Source organism: Globicephala melas, chromosome 11 (assembly GCF_963455315.2).
Source record: "Globicephala melas chromosome 11, mGloMel1.2, whole genome shotgun sequence".
In the NCBI taxonomy this organism is placed as follows: Eukaryota; Metazoa; Chordata; class Mammalia; order Artiodactyla; family Delphinidae; genus Globicephala; species Globicephala melas.
The window spans coordinates 68480875-68498091 of NC_083324.2; the positions used below are offsets into that span (position 1 = coordinate 68480875).

The window sequence follows — 17217 nt, forward strand, 5'->3', positions numbered from 1 at the left end:
CAATGTACTTGTGGAGTGGTACTTGAAGCTGCTTTTGCAGCTTTACATAACATAGCATTAAATCGAGGAAACACCACATGTCCGTATTGAAGGCTAAAGCTCCTTCTCCACCAGCCCTTCAAGCCACTCAGTGGCACTGGCTGGGCTACCACCCTAAGAAGCTCTTTCACTGAACAAGAATCATTTTCTGCAGAGCAGGAGATACTCCTAGGCTGAAAGAGAAATTTGAAAAGAAATGGTATAGCAACAAGAATTGGGTAACAGTGATAAGCATTTACAAAAGCCTGTTTATTCATCTTTCCTGTTGGAATCTGCAGATGTACAACTACTAATCCTGATGCTCTATGATTTTGTTACACATATTCCTATTGGTAGATCAACAAAAATTTTCACTTTTTTCATTATTTCTTCATGATTTGTGGGTGTGTGGCCATTTTCAAGATTGAAAATTTTAATTTAAGGGCAAAAATTGATATGTGAATTATGATTTTTGTGTTTATATAATATACTATTATTTTTTTTGTAACAATTTTTTTACTTTTAGTTAATCTCATGTTTTCAATCACTTCAAGAATTATTACAGGGCTTCCCTGGTGGCGCAGTGGTTGAGAGTCCACCTGCCGATGCAGGGGACATGGGTTCGTGCCCCGGTCCGGGAAGATCCCACATGCCGCGGAGCGGCTAGGCCCGTGAGCCATGGCCGGTAAGCCTGCGTGTCCAGAGCCTGTGCTCCACAACGGGAGAGGCCAAAACAGTGAGAGGCCCGCGTACCGCAAAAAAAAACAAAACAAAAAAACAAAAAATGATTACAAATAGTTAATAAATACAGTCTTCAATGAGTCAAGTAATTTCTTTATATTACATATTAAGATTTCCTAGGATCCTTTGAATACTTTCTTTTTCTTGTCATATCTTATAGCTTATATTCCACTCTTATGTACCAAAATCTTTCTTTCTTCAATCAGGTCTCTATTTTGCAGTGAAATAGCTCAACAAGAATTTCCCCTAATTTAGAATAGGTCAGGTGAAGAGAATTCTCTCTTAGGTTGAACAGGAGTATATAATACACATGCTTGAGACTTTTTAAAGCAAACCATCTTAGAACAGCAGCAGACACAGAATCCAGAATTCAGCTTTCACTCCAATTCTCCTTGTTTGATAACACTTTCTAACCAGATATCCTAATTGATCTGTTCCTTTGATCATTTGCTCTAACTGAATTGAAGACTGAAAATACTAGCCTCCATGTGTTTCCCAGACTGATATCTGAGCCTTTTAGGTTAAAATTCACCCTTAACTGAGGATTATCTAACCCTCCCCCAACTGGTTAAATGATTTCTTATCTAATTCCTCCCATGGCAAATGGGTTGGTTAGGAGGCCCACCACACACTTGTTGTACTCTAACTCAGCCTGGAAAAGTGAGGCCTGACCAAACTTAGTGGTTTAGCATGTGACCCTATAAACACCTGTCTTGATCTTTTCTGAAGTTGTTTCAGAACATACTGCTTAGCAGCAAAATATCCCCAATTTGATAGCCCTCTATGGGAATTAATGACCCTAAACTGCTCATTTTCCTTTCTGATTTTTCTTTTTATAAGATACCTGGCTTTTAGAAAAGTAATCAAACTCATTTTCCCTAATTGCAAGATTTCTAGGTCCAGGGTATTATCAAAGCAACTGTGTAAAAGAGAAAAACAGACCAGGCACACCAATTTTTTTTTAAATTTAAAAGTAAGCTTTGGAGCAATCTGAAACATATGATAAGAATGTTTTTGCAATTGTGATTCACCTTTCTGATAAGAATAGCCTATTTTGTTTTATTATATATCCCTTCTAACAGGTCTGGAATCAATTTGATGGATTTTTGATTTTCATGTCTTCAAAGATCTGTTAGCTGACTTCAAAATTTTAGGAAAATTGAAAGCCAGAATTAGTGATGGCTCTTCTTCTGTTGGATGTCAATATTTAGAAGATTGCTTCCCTATGGGCCATTTCTCCAAAATTTGGCAAATCAAATACATTTATATAAAAATATAAGTATGCTAAAGTCAGCGCACATGGCAAATTGAGGAAGAATTTTACCTACATGTTTAATTAGAGCTATGTTCAATTATCATCCTTGTTTAATATCCTTGAACTGGGTATGATCATATCAACACCAGGACAAAGGTTTGTTCTCTAACAATGGAAAATATATCATCCCAAATGCTCCCCCACCTTTTATTTACTTGACTGCAAGAGGAATCATAGCTAAATTTGGTCCTCAATGGCATTCTTGTTGTCTAGCATATACATTTTTCATCTTTTAAATTAAGGTTAACATTTTTTCTCTCTTCTCTTCCTCTTAAAATTCAGTCGGGCTTAACAATTTCCAAGTCTGACCATACACATAACTGGAAAAAATGATATTACGGGGCTAAAAAGTCTAATGATCTTCTCAAGAATTTATAGCAGTTCATTTAAACTGTCTTTAGGGAAAACCTTTTTCTATACATACTGTATACCTCGAGATTATAAGTAAACTGAAAATACCTGTTACTATCCTGTGTATAGACAACTAGAAACAGGTAGTGATAACACACAAAGCAGAACTCAGATATACATTTGAGTAATTTTATTCTTATGAAAGAAGTTTATCCTGTCAAATTGATTGTGGTAGCTCTCAATGCAATGTTCGAGTTCAGACATCGAGGTCTGTATCGGACACAGATTTGAGGACAATGTCACTCACAGTACAGATGCTGAAGGAAGAGCTCTAGAAGCATAGATGTCTGGTGATTACATACATTATTTCACTCCATTTTATAGTCCAATGATATTTTTTCCACATTTTGAAGATTCCACAGTTCTCTCTATGGCTATGAAGATCTCTTGCTGTTAGAATTGGCAAGAATCCAAGTGGCAAGCCCAAAACGTGATCAAATTACTTGTTGAAGGTTTTGGGCAGTTGATAAGACCCCTGTCTCCTCCCTCCTAGTTTGAAACCAATACAAGGACTAATGCAAAAGTCAGCCTGCCAAAAAAATGAAAGTATCTATCGACAAGAAATGCTAGAAGAATAGCTTCTTCTTAACGTTGACTTCTTATAGCCCAAACTGACTTCCTGCCATTTCCCTCATGTGTATTCCTGATTGAAGATAAGCCAAAAGCAATCTATCTGAATTATTAACCCTATTTCTTATAGAAATGGTTTTACTCAGGGGCTAATCTATGCCTCTTTGCCCTCTGATCAATTCCTTCCCTTTCCCCTACTTTGCTCTGCATCACAGAGATGCAGAGTCCTAAAGGCAGCATTTCCCCAAGACCCCTTTTAGCTGGCATCCAGCTGGAAAGTCAGGGAAGGGGAGAGATACTCTGGTTTTTCCCTTCCTCATGCCTTCCACTCTCCTGCCAATGCCTCCTACCCGCTGAGACCTGCCTATAGATTGTCATAGCTTCCTGTTGTTGGTCATCTCTACGAGTTGTATTACCATCCCCTGTTTGGCTTCTCAGATTCTTCCGTCATCCACGAAACAAAACTATCTGCACTGATTTCTCCTGTTTTAAATACAGAGTAGTTTGTTTTCCTTGTTAGATCCTGACTGATACACTCAATTAAATACACAGCAATTTAACATAAAGCTCTCAGATGTTATACAAGACTGACAGAAGTATAAAGTCTTTGTATTTCTTTCAAAGTTACAGGCAAGACACTGCCCATTTTGCCACACAAGACCCTTTAAACAAGTATGGATACAATCTGCCTGCAATTCAATACCCGTAAATTTGCTCTCTGAACAATGAAAACGATATAACCAAAAATGTCACAATGATGCCCTTGTTTTTACTTGTCTGCCTGAAGAATCATAGCTAAATTTTGTCCTTAATGGCAATAATTAACTCACTCCAGTTGTCTATCATATCCATCTATCTTCTTTTAAATCAAGTTTACCTTCAAATTTTTTTTTTCCTCTTTGACATTTTTTTGGGTCCAGGTTTATATGTGTTTTAATATTGTAAGTTGCTTCAAACCCATTTGGAAAATAGATGATATATATAATACTAACATAAACATTGTTTTCTTACTAAAAAAAACATGCTATATTTGAATTTTATGAAGAATAATGAGTTAGTATTTTGTAAAAATGATGCACATTTATCAAGATAGATCAAGTTATATTATGGTAGCAAATGAACAAATAGCACCATAATCTCAGAGGCTTAAAAATCACAAAGGTTTCTTTCTTGCTCACGTTATTTCTCCAGTGTTGTTAAATGGTGGCTCTGCTCCACATACTTGACACCAGCAAAGCTGATGGGGGTGCTGCCATCTTCTAAGACCACCTCCACAACATAAAGCTTCAGGGTTTGCCACAAAAGGGAAGGAGATTAAGGAGAACTTTATGCTAGTTCTCAAAGGCTTCGAAACAAAAGTAACATGCTACTTTCACTCAGATTGCACTGGATACAGCAAGTGAACTCCCTTAACTTCAAGGAAGCATGTGCTAGAAGGAATAAACAGAAGTTTTGGTAAGTGCTGGTAATCCCTACCACACTTTTTATTTTAAAAATCCAAACAACACAAAAAGGAGCAAAGATGAAAGTGAAAATCTCCCCAAAATAACAATGTTAATGTTTGATAAAAATTGTATTTAGATACCTTTAATATAGAAGAACATATAGAAGTACTTAACCAAAACAAAAGCATACTACACATATTCTATATATTCTAATATATATTCTATATATTCTAAGAATATATTATTCTTAATTGAAAATGACTAAATTAAATTTTATTTGAATTTAATAGAAAAATAAATAAAACTGAAGGGATTGGTGAGCTTCAGATAAATGTTTTTTCATGGTAAGAGATATATATCTTTTCTCTAAAAGTATCTCTTTAGAATTAAGGAAAACTCATGGAATTAAAGGACTTGGGTCATCATGATTTTAACTACATGGTTGACATTTAGACAGTATCTACTTTCTTGCTTTGAAATATAAGGAAATTAGCTCACTTATAACACCACCCCTCCTCTACTTTCTAACTCCAAATTTGTGTTATATCTATTATTATTTATATTTTCAAGGTTTATAATATTTACTTACACAGTTGTTTAGTTTTATGTCTACATTTAAATAAATTCAATGTTTCTCACCAGTCCTTTTGTAATGCTTCTGGGTTCTCACATTCGTTAATTTGATTTATCTCTTAGTTGGTTAGCCTTGATTGTCAAGCAATTTTTAAAAACGATCCCTCGGTTCATTTTCTTCCAGGAGTCACACATGCTTAAAAATACTTGTCTGATGTTTTTGTTTTTAAAGGAAAACTTGAAAATTTGGCTGGGTATAAAATTATTGGGACACAATATCCTTGCTTCAGAACTTGTTCCACTGTCTTCTGGCACTGAATATTGCTAAGGAAAAGTCCAAGAGCAAACTTTTTTTAATCTTCACTCAGAGTTGGCTTGCATTTTTCAGACTGGATGTCCATAAGTTTCTTTATTTAGCTTTGGAAATTAGTAACTTCAATAGATTTTATCTTGGAGTTGAGCATTTCCCATTTTTTCTTAGACACAGCATTTTCATCCGCAGATTCAAGTAATGCCAGATTTCAGGAAACTTCTCTCTCTCTCTCTCTCTCTCACTCTCTATCCATGTTTTTTCTGTTCCTCTCACTCTTCTTCAGGATTTCTAATTACTCAAGATTGGTTTCTCCTTTGGCTGTCTTTCTAGGTATCATTTTCTCTCATTATTTTAAATATCCTTAGTTATTTTTCAGCCACATTTCCTCCTCTTCTTCTTCCTTGTCTTCCTTCTCCTCCTCCTTTTCTCCTTCCTTCTCTTTCGTTTCTTAATGGCACTTTCATCACTATAATGGCTTTCTTCTTCTCTTTCATTTCTGAGTTCTTCAAGCTTGCTTTTATTTTCTTGTCTTGTAATCTTTTCTTTGAAACTTTCTATATTTTTAAGCTATTTTTAAAAACACATATTGCTTTTAGGTAACATATTTAAGATTCTGAAGTATACTGCCTTGCTTCCTAATGTAAGGAGTCTTCAAATGTATGTTGCTTTTCCCTCCACACTCCATATACACGGAAAGATCTTTAGTATTTTCTTTCTGATAATTTTATCTTTGAGCATGTGCATCTTCTTCCTAGAGAGTAGTCTGGGAGATGGGTAAGGGAATATTCAAATTCAGTTTGTGTCCTGAGTACCTTTACTCTGCACATATTTCATTCTTAGCCTTAAGAGCACATACTTTCCTCAAATTTTTGCACTAAAAGGTCTGGGATGGCAAAACCCCTCAAGTCACAAACTCCCTGAATCCCACTCACCAAAGGCCATCTTTCTTGGCCATAAGCCTAGACCACTGACCATAAAAATGGCCTGTCTTTAAGGTTTCTTCTTTAGACTCACCTTCTATAGTGTAGAAGGAATATCTAAATAATATTGCCCTATCGTGCCCTATCGTATTGCCCTTGTCTGTTTTCTTAGATCTCACCACCCTAACCAGAAGATCATTGGATTTGCATTTAAGAATTGTGACACTTTCTTTAAGGAGAAACTGTATCCTGCCTGAGGTTGGAGGATATATGTGTTGGCTCTCAGCAACCTCCCTCACCGTAATTCAAATTTCATAGTATTTGGCAGATTTCCTCACAGTTTGAGGTTATGGCTATTTCCTTATTTCACTGAAGATGGCTTTTTCCCTTCTATTTTTCATTTTTTGTTGTTGGTGGTGGTGAATTTCAGTAACAGGGAGTACAGTAAAAATTACTTTCTTCTGCTATTTAATCAGAAATCAGAATTTTAAAGGTCAGAAGAAACTCAGGAGCTAAATTTTTACAGCCAAGAAGATTGTGTTTCTCTAATTATGTATATGGAGTGAGTATGTTTTAATATTCTATTAATGGCTGCACCGTACCACTTCATTTATTTTAATAAATGTTTTAGACTTGAAACTTACGGTTCATGCAATACCACTAATCAGGTTAGATGAGAGCAGAATGCAAACTATATTATAAGACAGAATCACTAGTTAAGAAAGACTGTGTATTTCTCATATACAAAATATAAAAAAGAGGGAGAAAAATGCTTGGGATATATTAAGTGCTCAAAATTTAAGTTCCCTTCTTTCTATACCTACTAACATATATACAGTAGATAAGAAAATTTAGAATTGTCAACACATCTTTTGCTAAGGCTTCTAGCTGCCTATTGGGACCTAATGATAAAAGATGTTATTCTCATTATGATAAGAGCAGTGTGAAATGGATTTTCCCTGTTAAATATTTTGCTCTTCTCAGGCTCACAAATCTTGGTGTATACTTGCTAATTATATACAACTAATATGTCTTTCCAACAAAAATCTGTGAGGATGTGTTATTTAGTGTCTCTCTAATGGTGTGATGGAATATGATTCTGGAACACTAATTGCAACCCAAATCCTCTTGTTTCCCACACACACTACACAAGGAGATCGAGGCTTAGAGAGCTGTTAACAAACACAATCACACAGTCAAGCTGCTCTTTCCTTCCCGTGCTGTCCTCGTGTTATTAGACAACGTGTCCAGCGACAGCTGTTTCAGTAACTGTACAAACCTACTCACTCCACTCACAGCCTGTCTCCCAATTGTCTTTGCACTTCTACAAGGTCACACAACTCACTCCAAAAGTTTGACAGAGTGCAAAGTCTGAGAGCTTACAAAACGCATCAGCACAACTCAGATACATTTAGTATGTTTTTTATTTCAAGCAAAGAAATAGGCAGAAAGACCTCTAATAGTTCCTGGGAAAATAATTTACAAATCCTGTAAATGTTGTTGGGAGGATGGTTATTTAGAAAGTGATGTCTTCCAAAAGGTCTGAAGCACCACAAATTAAATTTTAAAATGCCAAAGTCATCTGTGATGCATTCTGTACTCACCAAGAGGCACAGTGTACCATAAAATCACCCCCAATTCTGGGTCTGAGATTGCAGGATTCTTCTCCTGAAATCACCAGGTCTTCTGCTCCACATTAATTCGACAAAAAAATATTTTTAATTAATGACTGACCAACTATGTAGTTGCCAGATGCTGAGAGAATAGAGTTGAACAGGACTACAGTCTTGTCTTTCAATAGTTGCTAGCTGAGAATTGTAGGGTCTTTCCAGATGTTATACTATATATAGCATATTAGCGCTCCTGAATTCATCAAGGTCAAGAGCAACACCAGATACCAATCATACAAGAAATTACATCCAAGGTTATTTGGACACTGTATTAGTTTTCTAGTACAACAAACTAGGTGGCTTAAACAATAGAAATTTATTATCTTACAGTTCTGAAGGCTAGAAGTCTCACATGGAGGTGTTGGCAGGGTTGGTTATTCTTTCTGAGGGTTATAAGGAAAGGATCTGTTCCAGGCCTCTCTCCTTGGCTTGTAGATGACTGTTTTCATGTTCACATGGCACACTCTCTCTATATGAGTCTGTCTCCAAATTTTCCCATTTTATAAGGTTACCAGTCATATTGGATTAGGGCCCAACCTAATGACCACATTTTAACTTGATCACCTCAGTAAAGACCCCATCTCTCAATAAGATCACTCTGAGGTACTAGAGGTTAGGGCTTCAACACAGGAATTTGACAGGGTAAGACAATTTAACCTACAACAGACACTACTGTGAAGTTTTGGTAGAAAGGACCCTGAACACTATTCTCTTCTCCAAATTAGCTTGTGAAAGAAGGCCATATTAGTCTAATTATTCACTGTGAGCAACATTATGACTCCCTAAAATGAATAGTTAAATGGCACTTTTATCAGTGGAGATTGCTCCTAGAGGGAGCACCTGATTTTGTTAATTCAGTACAGCTTCTGTCAAGATCCAGGTGAAATCCCCATGCTCCAGAAACCTCCGATAAAATCCACTCCAACCTGATGATGACCATCCCCTTCCATGTCCCAGGCCAAAATAGGAACAATGGGGTAGATGCAACTGGGCATCAGATTTCAATTCAAAACAAAACACATTCTAATAAGTAGAATTATTCATCAGTGAGCTATTGCACTTCTAAGCATGGCATCCAAAGGAGAAACCGTAAAATAAAAAGATTGACTATGTTAAAAAAAAAGAAATGAAAACTAAAAGAAAATTTATAAAATGGTGGAAAATGTTTGCTAAATATATGACAAAGGCAAAAGTTATCTTTATTCATTCACTCAACAATTATTTACTGAGCTCCTACTATATATCAGTCTTTGTTTCTAGGTGCAGCAGATGTGAACAAGACCAAGTGCCAGCCCTCATGGAGTCAACAAATCAACCAGACCTACCGTGACACTCCAAGAGAAGAACAAGTAGAGCACATAAACAAAGACAGAAATGCAAATGGCAAATAAAGATAAAAAATAATTTGGTAATCAAAAATGCAAGTTAAAACAAATTGTTTTTTGCCTACCAAATTGGAAGAACTTTCAAATCCTGTGATGTTGGTGAGGGTACAGAATATGGACCTGATCACATACTTCTCTGGGAGTGGGTTTCAACCAGCTTCTTAATGGTAAAACCCAAACTGCCCCCAAATTTAGACTGAGCACATTTAAAATGCTAAAATGCATATTCCTGGGCTTCACGGCAGATTCTGAATCTATCCATCAGATATGGGATCCAGGAAACTGTCTTTTGACTACCATGGGGTATCCTAATACAAGTTATCCTTGGGCCATACTTGGGGACAGAGTGCTCTAGACCGTGGTCAGGGCTGAACAAACAGTTCCAGCAATGGGACTGTGCAGGGCCTAACAATCAAATGCAGAATATCTTGTTCAATTAGATGTAACTAATTGAGAGCAACATTTCAATGATAAGACAAAAAGTACCAAGTTATACTTGCTACTGGTGGGCTTTGACACTGGGTCACACACAGTTCAGCTATCACAATATTTATTCTCTCTGGTACAGCAAATCAACTTTTGAAAAAATTTACCCTAAGGACATAATCACGTTTTATTCAAAACATTGGTAGGATTACAGAAATTATTTAAGAGTGAGTTCTAAAAATAAGAAGAGGATAAAGCTATTTTTAATAACTTTTCCTTAAAATGCTAGCTATAAGTAGAGAACTTAAAAGGGAAGAGCTCTCCACTTTAGGTCCCCATATTTAGACTTTGTTTTGCAAATGTTTTCTGGTTACCATGCCAACTTCTGGATTTCTCTATGTAAATGGGAAATTGGGAACCTCGCCTTTTAAAAAAAATGATTAGTGTGTTCTTTTTATCCTGGTAAGCTCATTCTGTGCTGACAAATTATATTCTGACAGCTTGGTTGTAATCTAAAACATGCCTCTCTGGAGACTGAATAATAAAGTATTTCCAGGGATTGACAGTTACTCTTCATTTATATTTTTATGTATTTGCTTTCAATGAATTCAAGAGATAAACTGAAGTGCTACATACTTGCTATATTTTTTAAATAATTCAGAAATGTATCCTCACTTGAAAATTCTGACATGTCAATTTGATTATTGAACTTGTGAACTGTGGTGTAGGGAAAGAACATAAGCTTCTGAAACGGTCGGACTTGGAGCTGAACACTGGCTCTGCCACCTACTAGTTGTGTGACCTTGGGCAAGTAGTCTAACTCTTTGAGCCTTAGTTTCCATCTATAAAATAAGAATCAGAAACAATATATACATATATAAAGCATCTACAACAATGCCAACTCTATTGAGCAGGTTCTTGATATAACATGGTAGCTATTACCAAAGACAAAAATAAAAGCCAAGCACAGAAACATCCAAAACCTATTAGATTTGGTTTAAAAGAAATCAGGCTTCACACAGGAAAAAAGTGAATACATTTTTAAAGTAATGCATAACCAACATTGTTAGAATTGGACTTCTTCATGTTTCAGCTATTTATACTATTGTTAAACACTCAACAGTAAATAATAGGAAAAGACTTTTGGAACTTTGTAAGGTGACAGGACATGATAGATAAGCTTGTACAAAGGAAGCTTAAGGTCCTCAAGACTTTACAATAGTCTGAAAAGATGCAGTTGGCTAAAGTTAAGGCGTAACTTTAAAATAGCAAATGGCCAAGGTTTTTAGCTAATAGAGGTCATAGTGAACCAGGGCCAGAAGCCCTCCCTGACCCATTAAAGATGAGGGGACATAATTGTGAGGATGAGGCCTGGAGTCCTCTAGGGATGCGTCACCTCAGGAAGAAGGTCAGCAGTGAGGCAGGGACAAGCTTCCCCGTGTTTTCCAGCAGCATTAATGGATCTACCTTTTTCATATTCCATTGGTGGGCAGGACCCATCTCTAATCTGTCCCGCTCCGTTTGCTGTTTATTAAACTGTGTATGGAGGAGGATTTTTAGTGGGGCATGTTAAATTTTTCATTATTACGCTCCCTAATTCTTAATCTGCCTTTATTCCTTTCTCTTCAATTATTGTGAGAAGAGCATCACAGATGATCGCATGGACAAAATGTTGAAGCAATACACAAATGCAAAACATTGTAAACAAAAGAAGATATTCTGAAATTAAAAACTATGTACCGCTCTCTTTAAATAAAAATAATAAGTTAAGCGTCCTCAAATCCATATTATATGTGGCACCTAAGCTCAACTTATTTAAGTTAGTCTATTGAAGAGTACTGATGCAGACCTAGTAAAACAACAACAACAAAATTAAGGTCCCAACACAATAACAGATGTCAACACCATGCTTTCACTACCTGACTTTCCTTTCCATTTATCTATCTTGTATTTAAGGTGGTGCATTCCAGAGGGTGAAAATGGGGCAGAAAAGAAGTCACTTGAGGGAGACTTTCTCAGACTACTTCTCCTCCCAGCTTACTGTCCTCACCTATTGTTTGTCATCAGAGACAAGGCAGAACACAGAATCCGGGGAGTGTGGTTTAAAAAGGAAAGTGCCTGTGATCACAGTAAGCTGTTCACTTGGGGAACTGTTCCCACATCACCACCACCACTACCGAGACCACTTAATTCCTTTCACTGCAGTGTCGCTGGATGAGACCTTTGTGACCCTCCATCTCCAATCAGTAACTGGTTGAGGTTAGGGCCCAAGACTGAGTTGGCTCCAGAATCCTGGCTCCAGAATATGGTTCCCAGGTAAAATATAGGTGCTCAGTTAGGTTTGAATGTCAGATTAACAACAAATAGTTTTTAGTATAAGTATATCCCCAATATCGCGCTGAGACATACTTATACTACATACCGTGGCAGTGTTCCTGGATCTGCCAACAATAGCTGCAAATGCATAGAGCACTTTCTATGTTCCATGCATTATTCTAAATTCTTTACAAATATTAATTCACTAAATACATGCAAATACATGGATAGGTAAACATATGCCAATACATGGATGACTGGAGGTTAGGAAGAATGAACTATGTATTTTAAGTTTCAAAACTTATGCAAAAATTCCTATAATTAAGACTTTGATGAGTTGTCACTGACTAGCTGCAAATCAATTTGTAGAAACTTTAAAAGTATAAAACTAAAAAAGACTAGATTTTTGTCCCTGCTCATTAACTAGCTGGAAGACCTTGGGAAAATCTCAATTCTCTGGATCTAGGTTTCCTTCTCCTAACATGAAATTGGGATGAAATTATTTTTAAAGTCATTGTTGCCCCTAAAATTCTATTATATCTTATAATGTGCAAAAAACAGCTTGCAGAGAAATGCTTATTACCTCTGCAATCATTCTGTTGGTGTCTCCTAAGAAAAGCAGATTCAGAGCTTCTTCCTCTGTGGTTGCCTGATGAAGAGACAAGTTTTTCAGGTGGATATTCTGATCAGGGTCCTCCAATACTGTCACTTTCCTAAGGAAATGGGAAGCAACAACACAAGGCACTTTGAGAATGAAAAGAACTTCAAGTCTTTCTTGCAGGTTTCTTTTTTAAAAGCTGTATGCACGATGTCTTGAATTTATAAAATCCAATAGTACACAAGACACCAGACAGTACTGGATTAGCATCAAACACTGACATTCCCTTGACAGTACTACCAAATAGCTTTGGGGCTGAAAAGTATATTACAAGCTCCTGATTTAAAGCCATCTGTCTTGGTAATCATCAGAACCCCAAAGCAACTTAAAATACATATTCTTATTGAATTAAAAATGCAAATAGTTAACCTTCTACCTATATCAGGAAACTTGGCTATACAGTATTTTTCTATGTCATAATTCAGTTTCTTACATAGGTAATGCACAAATTTTTCTCCTTCTAATTTTTCCCTTTTGTTCAATTTCATACCATTTTCAATTTACATGACATTTCAAACTGGTTAGCTCATCAATTTAAACATGATGAAAATTGAGGCATCTGTTATCCCTCTAGGAGTTGTTCCCTTGTCTAGTTTTCTTATCAAGGTGAATTAAAAATAATCAAGAAGTCTTGTAATAAAATTTTAGTTCATAATTATTATTTTTATATCCATCAGATGTGTTTCTTGACTTTTTTTCATTTACAACATCACTTTTCCTTCCACTGAATCCTTACAGTAAGAGCCTTAGGTCTGGAATTACATTCATCTATTACAACTGCCTCAGTGGGCATCCTGGTGCCAATACCACTTCCTCCCAGGTGAATTCTAACCCTGTTTTGAGAGTTGGCTTGTCAGTACTCTCCTTAGAGTCCTCTTAGGATTTTCTGCAAATGAACACAATTTGGCTAAACTCCTCACAGTCTTGCTTCAAATGCCTACAGATTCAAGCAATAAAGTTACTAAAGAGAGTTCCCTTGCGCCTCTTGAGTTTTGCTTTCTTGATTTTCTTAAAAATTGTTGAAGAAAGGAAATCTGTAATTCACAAGTGTTGCAAGTGTACCTCCAGATATCTGCACTTGCTTACAGCATTTGGAACTGATGATAATAGATAAAGGTTGGCATCGTTTAGCACTATTTCTCCCTTCAAAGTACAACTAGCAAGTGGACATGTGTCACTTGCCTATTGACAAAAATACATTTATAAAACCTTAAAAATGAAGATTTTGCAAAGACCATAATTTTTCAGTCTTCCATTTTGTAAGGAGGTTATCTGGACTTTCATATGTAATTTGTGGGCACTTAAAATACTAACTGCAGGAAGAAAATGTAGCTCTACCAGCACCTCTGTGACCAATATGTCACTAATAATCTAGCCTGTTGCCAAGTTTTGGACTCCTTTTTGTCTCCTTCAACGATACCACCTAAGATGGAAAAAGATCTCTTCCCTAAATGAAAACAAGTATATTTTATTTATTTTTCAACAAGACTCATAAGTGAGCTTATTAAAAATGCTTGAGTTAAAAAATGCTTAGAAAACATTAAGGCATTTTTAACTGAAATAGATGAATTGTGCTCCATTTTTAGGAACCCCCTTTATTCCTTAAGCTTTGCTTCCACCCTGATCCTCTGATATGCTCGAGAAGGTTTGCCTAAATTCAATCCCTAAGGACACAGAAGTTAGAATTCTTCCTAAATCCACAGATTCTAGGTCTTAAAGGTAAAAAGAAGTTAAGTAATATTGGAAGGAAGATGAAAGCATGAAATAAGTGATGAGACAGTATATTAGAAGTGAGAAAAGAAGAGAGTTCTGTCTGTTTCAACAGGAGGAAGAAAACAAATTCTCCAACTCTGAGGCAAAGTCACCTGTGGTACATGTTGCAAGACCAAGTCTGATACAAAACCAACCTGTGCAAGTTCAGAAAAGGGAGAGGTGGGGGAGCAGGAAACAATTCAAAGACGAGGATGCTCACGCTCACTGGGCACCAAAAATATGCCAGGGACCTGCACTGTCTTCTGTAATCCAGTTGTAATCCTGGCTGCACACAGGAATAGCCTGCAGAACTTAAAGCAACACACCGGTACCAGGTGTCCTCCTAAGAGGTTCAGATTTGACTGTTCTGGGGCGTGGACTGGGTATCAGAATCTGTAAAGGTTCCAGGTGATTCTAGCGTGCAGCCAAGGTTAAGAGCCATTGACTTCATCTTTAACGACCACACAAGGTGGACACAGGGGGAGGAGGTTTCTGGTTTCTTTATCTTTACTCTCCACCCAGCTCCACCCCAAGCCCAAAGGGGAGAGTTACTCATTTTACTGGTTGGAGCTGAAGTCACTTTGGGCCATATCTACTAATAGGCAAGGTCCCTGTGAATTTTAAAAAGCTTGTCCTTCCATGGGAGGTTTCTTTTCTACTTCTCTGACCATGCAGCTGATGGGTAAACTAAGCCACCCATTAACCACAACAATAACTACAGCTCAACTGGGGATGATGGATATTCCTAAACATCCATAGGGTTTATATCGTTGCTAAATCAAAACAAAATCTAAATGATATATCATAAATAATCTCACCATTACTTCACTGAAATGAATGCAGAAAACAAGCAAGTATGGAACTCTAAAAGTGTTCATTTATTAGACAACCTAAATGGGTCACTGATTTAGGATTATATTTACAAAGAATAGTTAGAAGCATAAGGTAGAAAGCGTGAAATGTCATCAGCAGCATTCGGCTAAGCTACTTTTTTCCTTCTAAATCATTCAGAGCCTTTGATTTGCAATGGACCTACCTCAGAACTATTACACTTCTATATTTACTTCCGGGTGCTCGTCCAGCTTTGTCACTTTGATCACAATACAGTTTGCACATGCTTCCAGTTTTTCTGTATAGAACTCTCAGCCGTCTTTTGTAACCCTGTAACTCATCACCAGGCATTTCTCTGGCACTTTTCTGATACTGTTTTCCTCACTACTTTCTGATTTCTTGCCCGTGGAGGTTTTGAAAAGTAAAAAAAAAGACAGGTTGGTGTCCAGTTTACTTTGGCTTCTTTCATGGTTCTCTCTCTGCTTTGGGCACGCTTTAATAAAAAGACTCCACCTCTGGCATCTTTCTGGAAACTTCTTCAGTGCAACTGTCTCCAATCAGGGTCTCTCTTGCCAGTTCTTCTCCTCAGATTCTTTCCTGGTTTCTGCCCAATCCCTTGGGCATGAGGCTTTGGACCTTCCCTTATTGCCCTGCCTGCCCTCATTGAAAATCCCTTTTGCACTTAAGCCTCCCAACCAATTTGTCACTCCCACCCACTCTCATGCCTTTACTCAGAGAAGTGAAGTCTGAGCTGGGTACTACCTCTTGACTAGGTCGACTAATCTAGGAGTGAGAATGCTTTAAACTCTGCTGCTGGTGGAAAGCTTTTCAAAGTTGGAGGAAATAAGAATCATTAGCAAAAGTTTCTCTTCGAGTTGCTTCCTTTCCTGGCCCTTCCCCACCCCCCTGCCACTCCCCATGCCCTCAGCTCTCTAACAAATCAATAGCTATTTCCTGAATCCTCAGTCTACCACTCGATTCTGACTATAATTTTCATAGCTTGAAAGAGGGCTTTATTGGAGTTTCTTAAATAAACATCTTAATTCCAAGATGGAAATCCCCCAAACTATTTATTTGATTCCTCTTTGAAAGGGCCTGTGAATAGTTTTCTCTACAAAATGTTTCTAAAATGTTTAGATTTCAAGCAAAAAGCCACTGATAGCCTTAACTTGGACCCCTAAGTGGAAAAGTTCTGCTAAGTATACTCAGCCTACTCAATGATGGAGAAGAAGCAAGCTTTGTGTTTTCTCTGTAAACAGAGACTCTTTTCCATTTGGCTAAGTAGTTGGAATTTTCAGGCTTTCTAACTGACTGGAAGACATATAAAGAGCAATGGCCAAGCTCTTGTTCCCAATAATGGAAGCCATCAATGAAAGAACCCTCCCCACCCTACATCCCATCTCCACAACATTCCAATACCACCAACTTGCTGAACAGGGACTTTCCAGGAGTTACTACAGTGAATCTGGTCTCTCATGTTCATGTTATAGACAAATATTGCTATGGTGATTTCTGTTATTTTTTTCTACTTGCGAGTGCCCCGTGTGATGGTGCAGGCCAGGCACTGAACAACGGCACCTTGTTCAAGATGGTGCAATTCACATGAGTCTGTAGATTATGACTTATGTCTGTCAGGGGGCAGTAAAGTGACTTCCAACAAAACCAGCATATTACAACAATTTTTCAACAGGTGGCAGGGTTGCCTTTTAATAATCGCAAGAAGGTACCATAAAGATGAGAGGTAGCTCAGTCTAGTTACCTTGACTTAGAAAAATATCAGTAGCAGGCAGCCCTCATGAAAATGGAAGGGTGTCCATCAGGCTCTTCTAAATAACTGAATAATCTCACATATTGTAAACAGAGCTGCACCATT

At 37.2% G+C, this 17217-nt stretch overlaps 1 protein-coding gene across 4 annotated transcripts in view; it reads right to left on the bottom strand.

The window, feature by feature from the left end:
- The window catches only part of KIF6 (kinesin family member 6), a 389797-nt gene that overhangs the window by 259699 nt on the left and 112881 nt on the right, over positions 1–17217 (bottom strand). For 3 of the 4 annotated variants that reach the window (XM_060307977.1, XM_060307976.1, XM_060307978.1), the window contains one exon: positions 12687–12816. The exons of the other annotated variant lie outside the window; for it this stretch is intronic. In XM_060307977.1, the coding sequence (XP_060163960.1) occupies positions 12687–12816 (130 nt within the window). The remainder of the gene's footprint in view (positions 1–12686; positions 12817–17217) is intronic. 4 annotated transcript variants of the gene reach the window in all.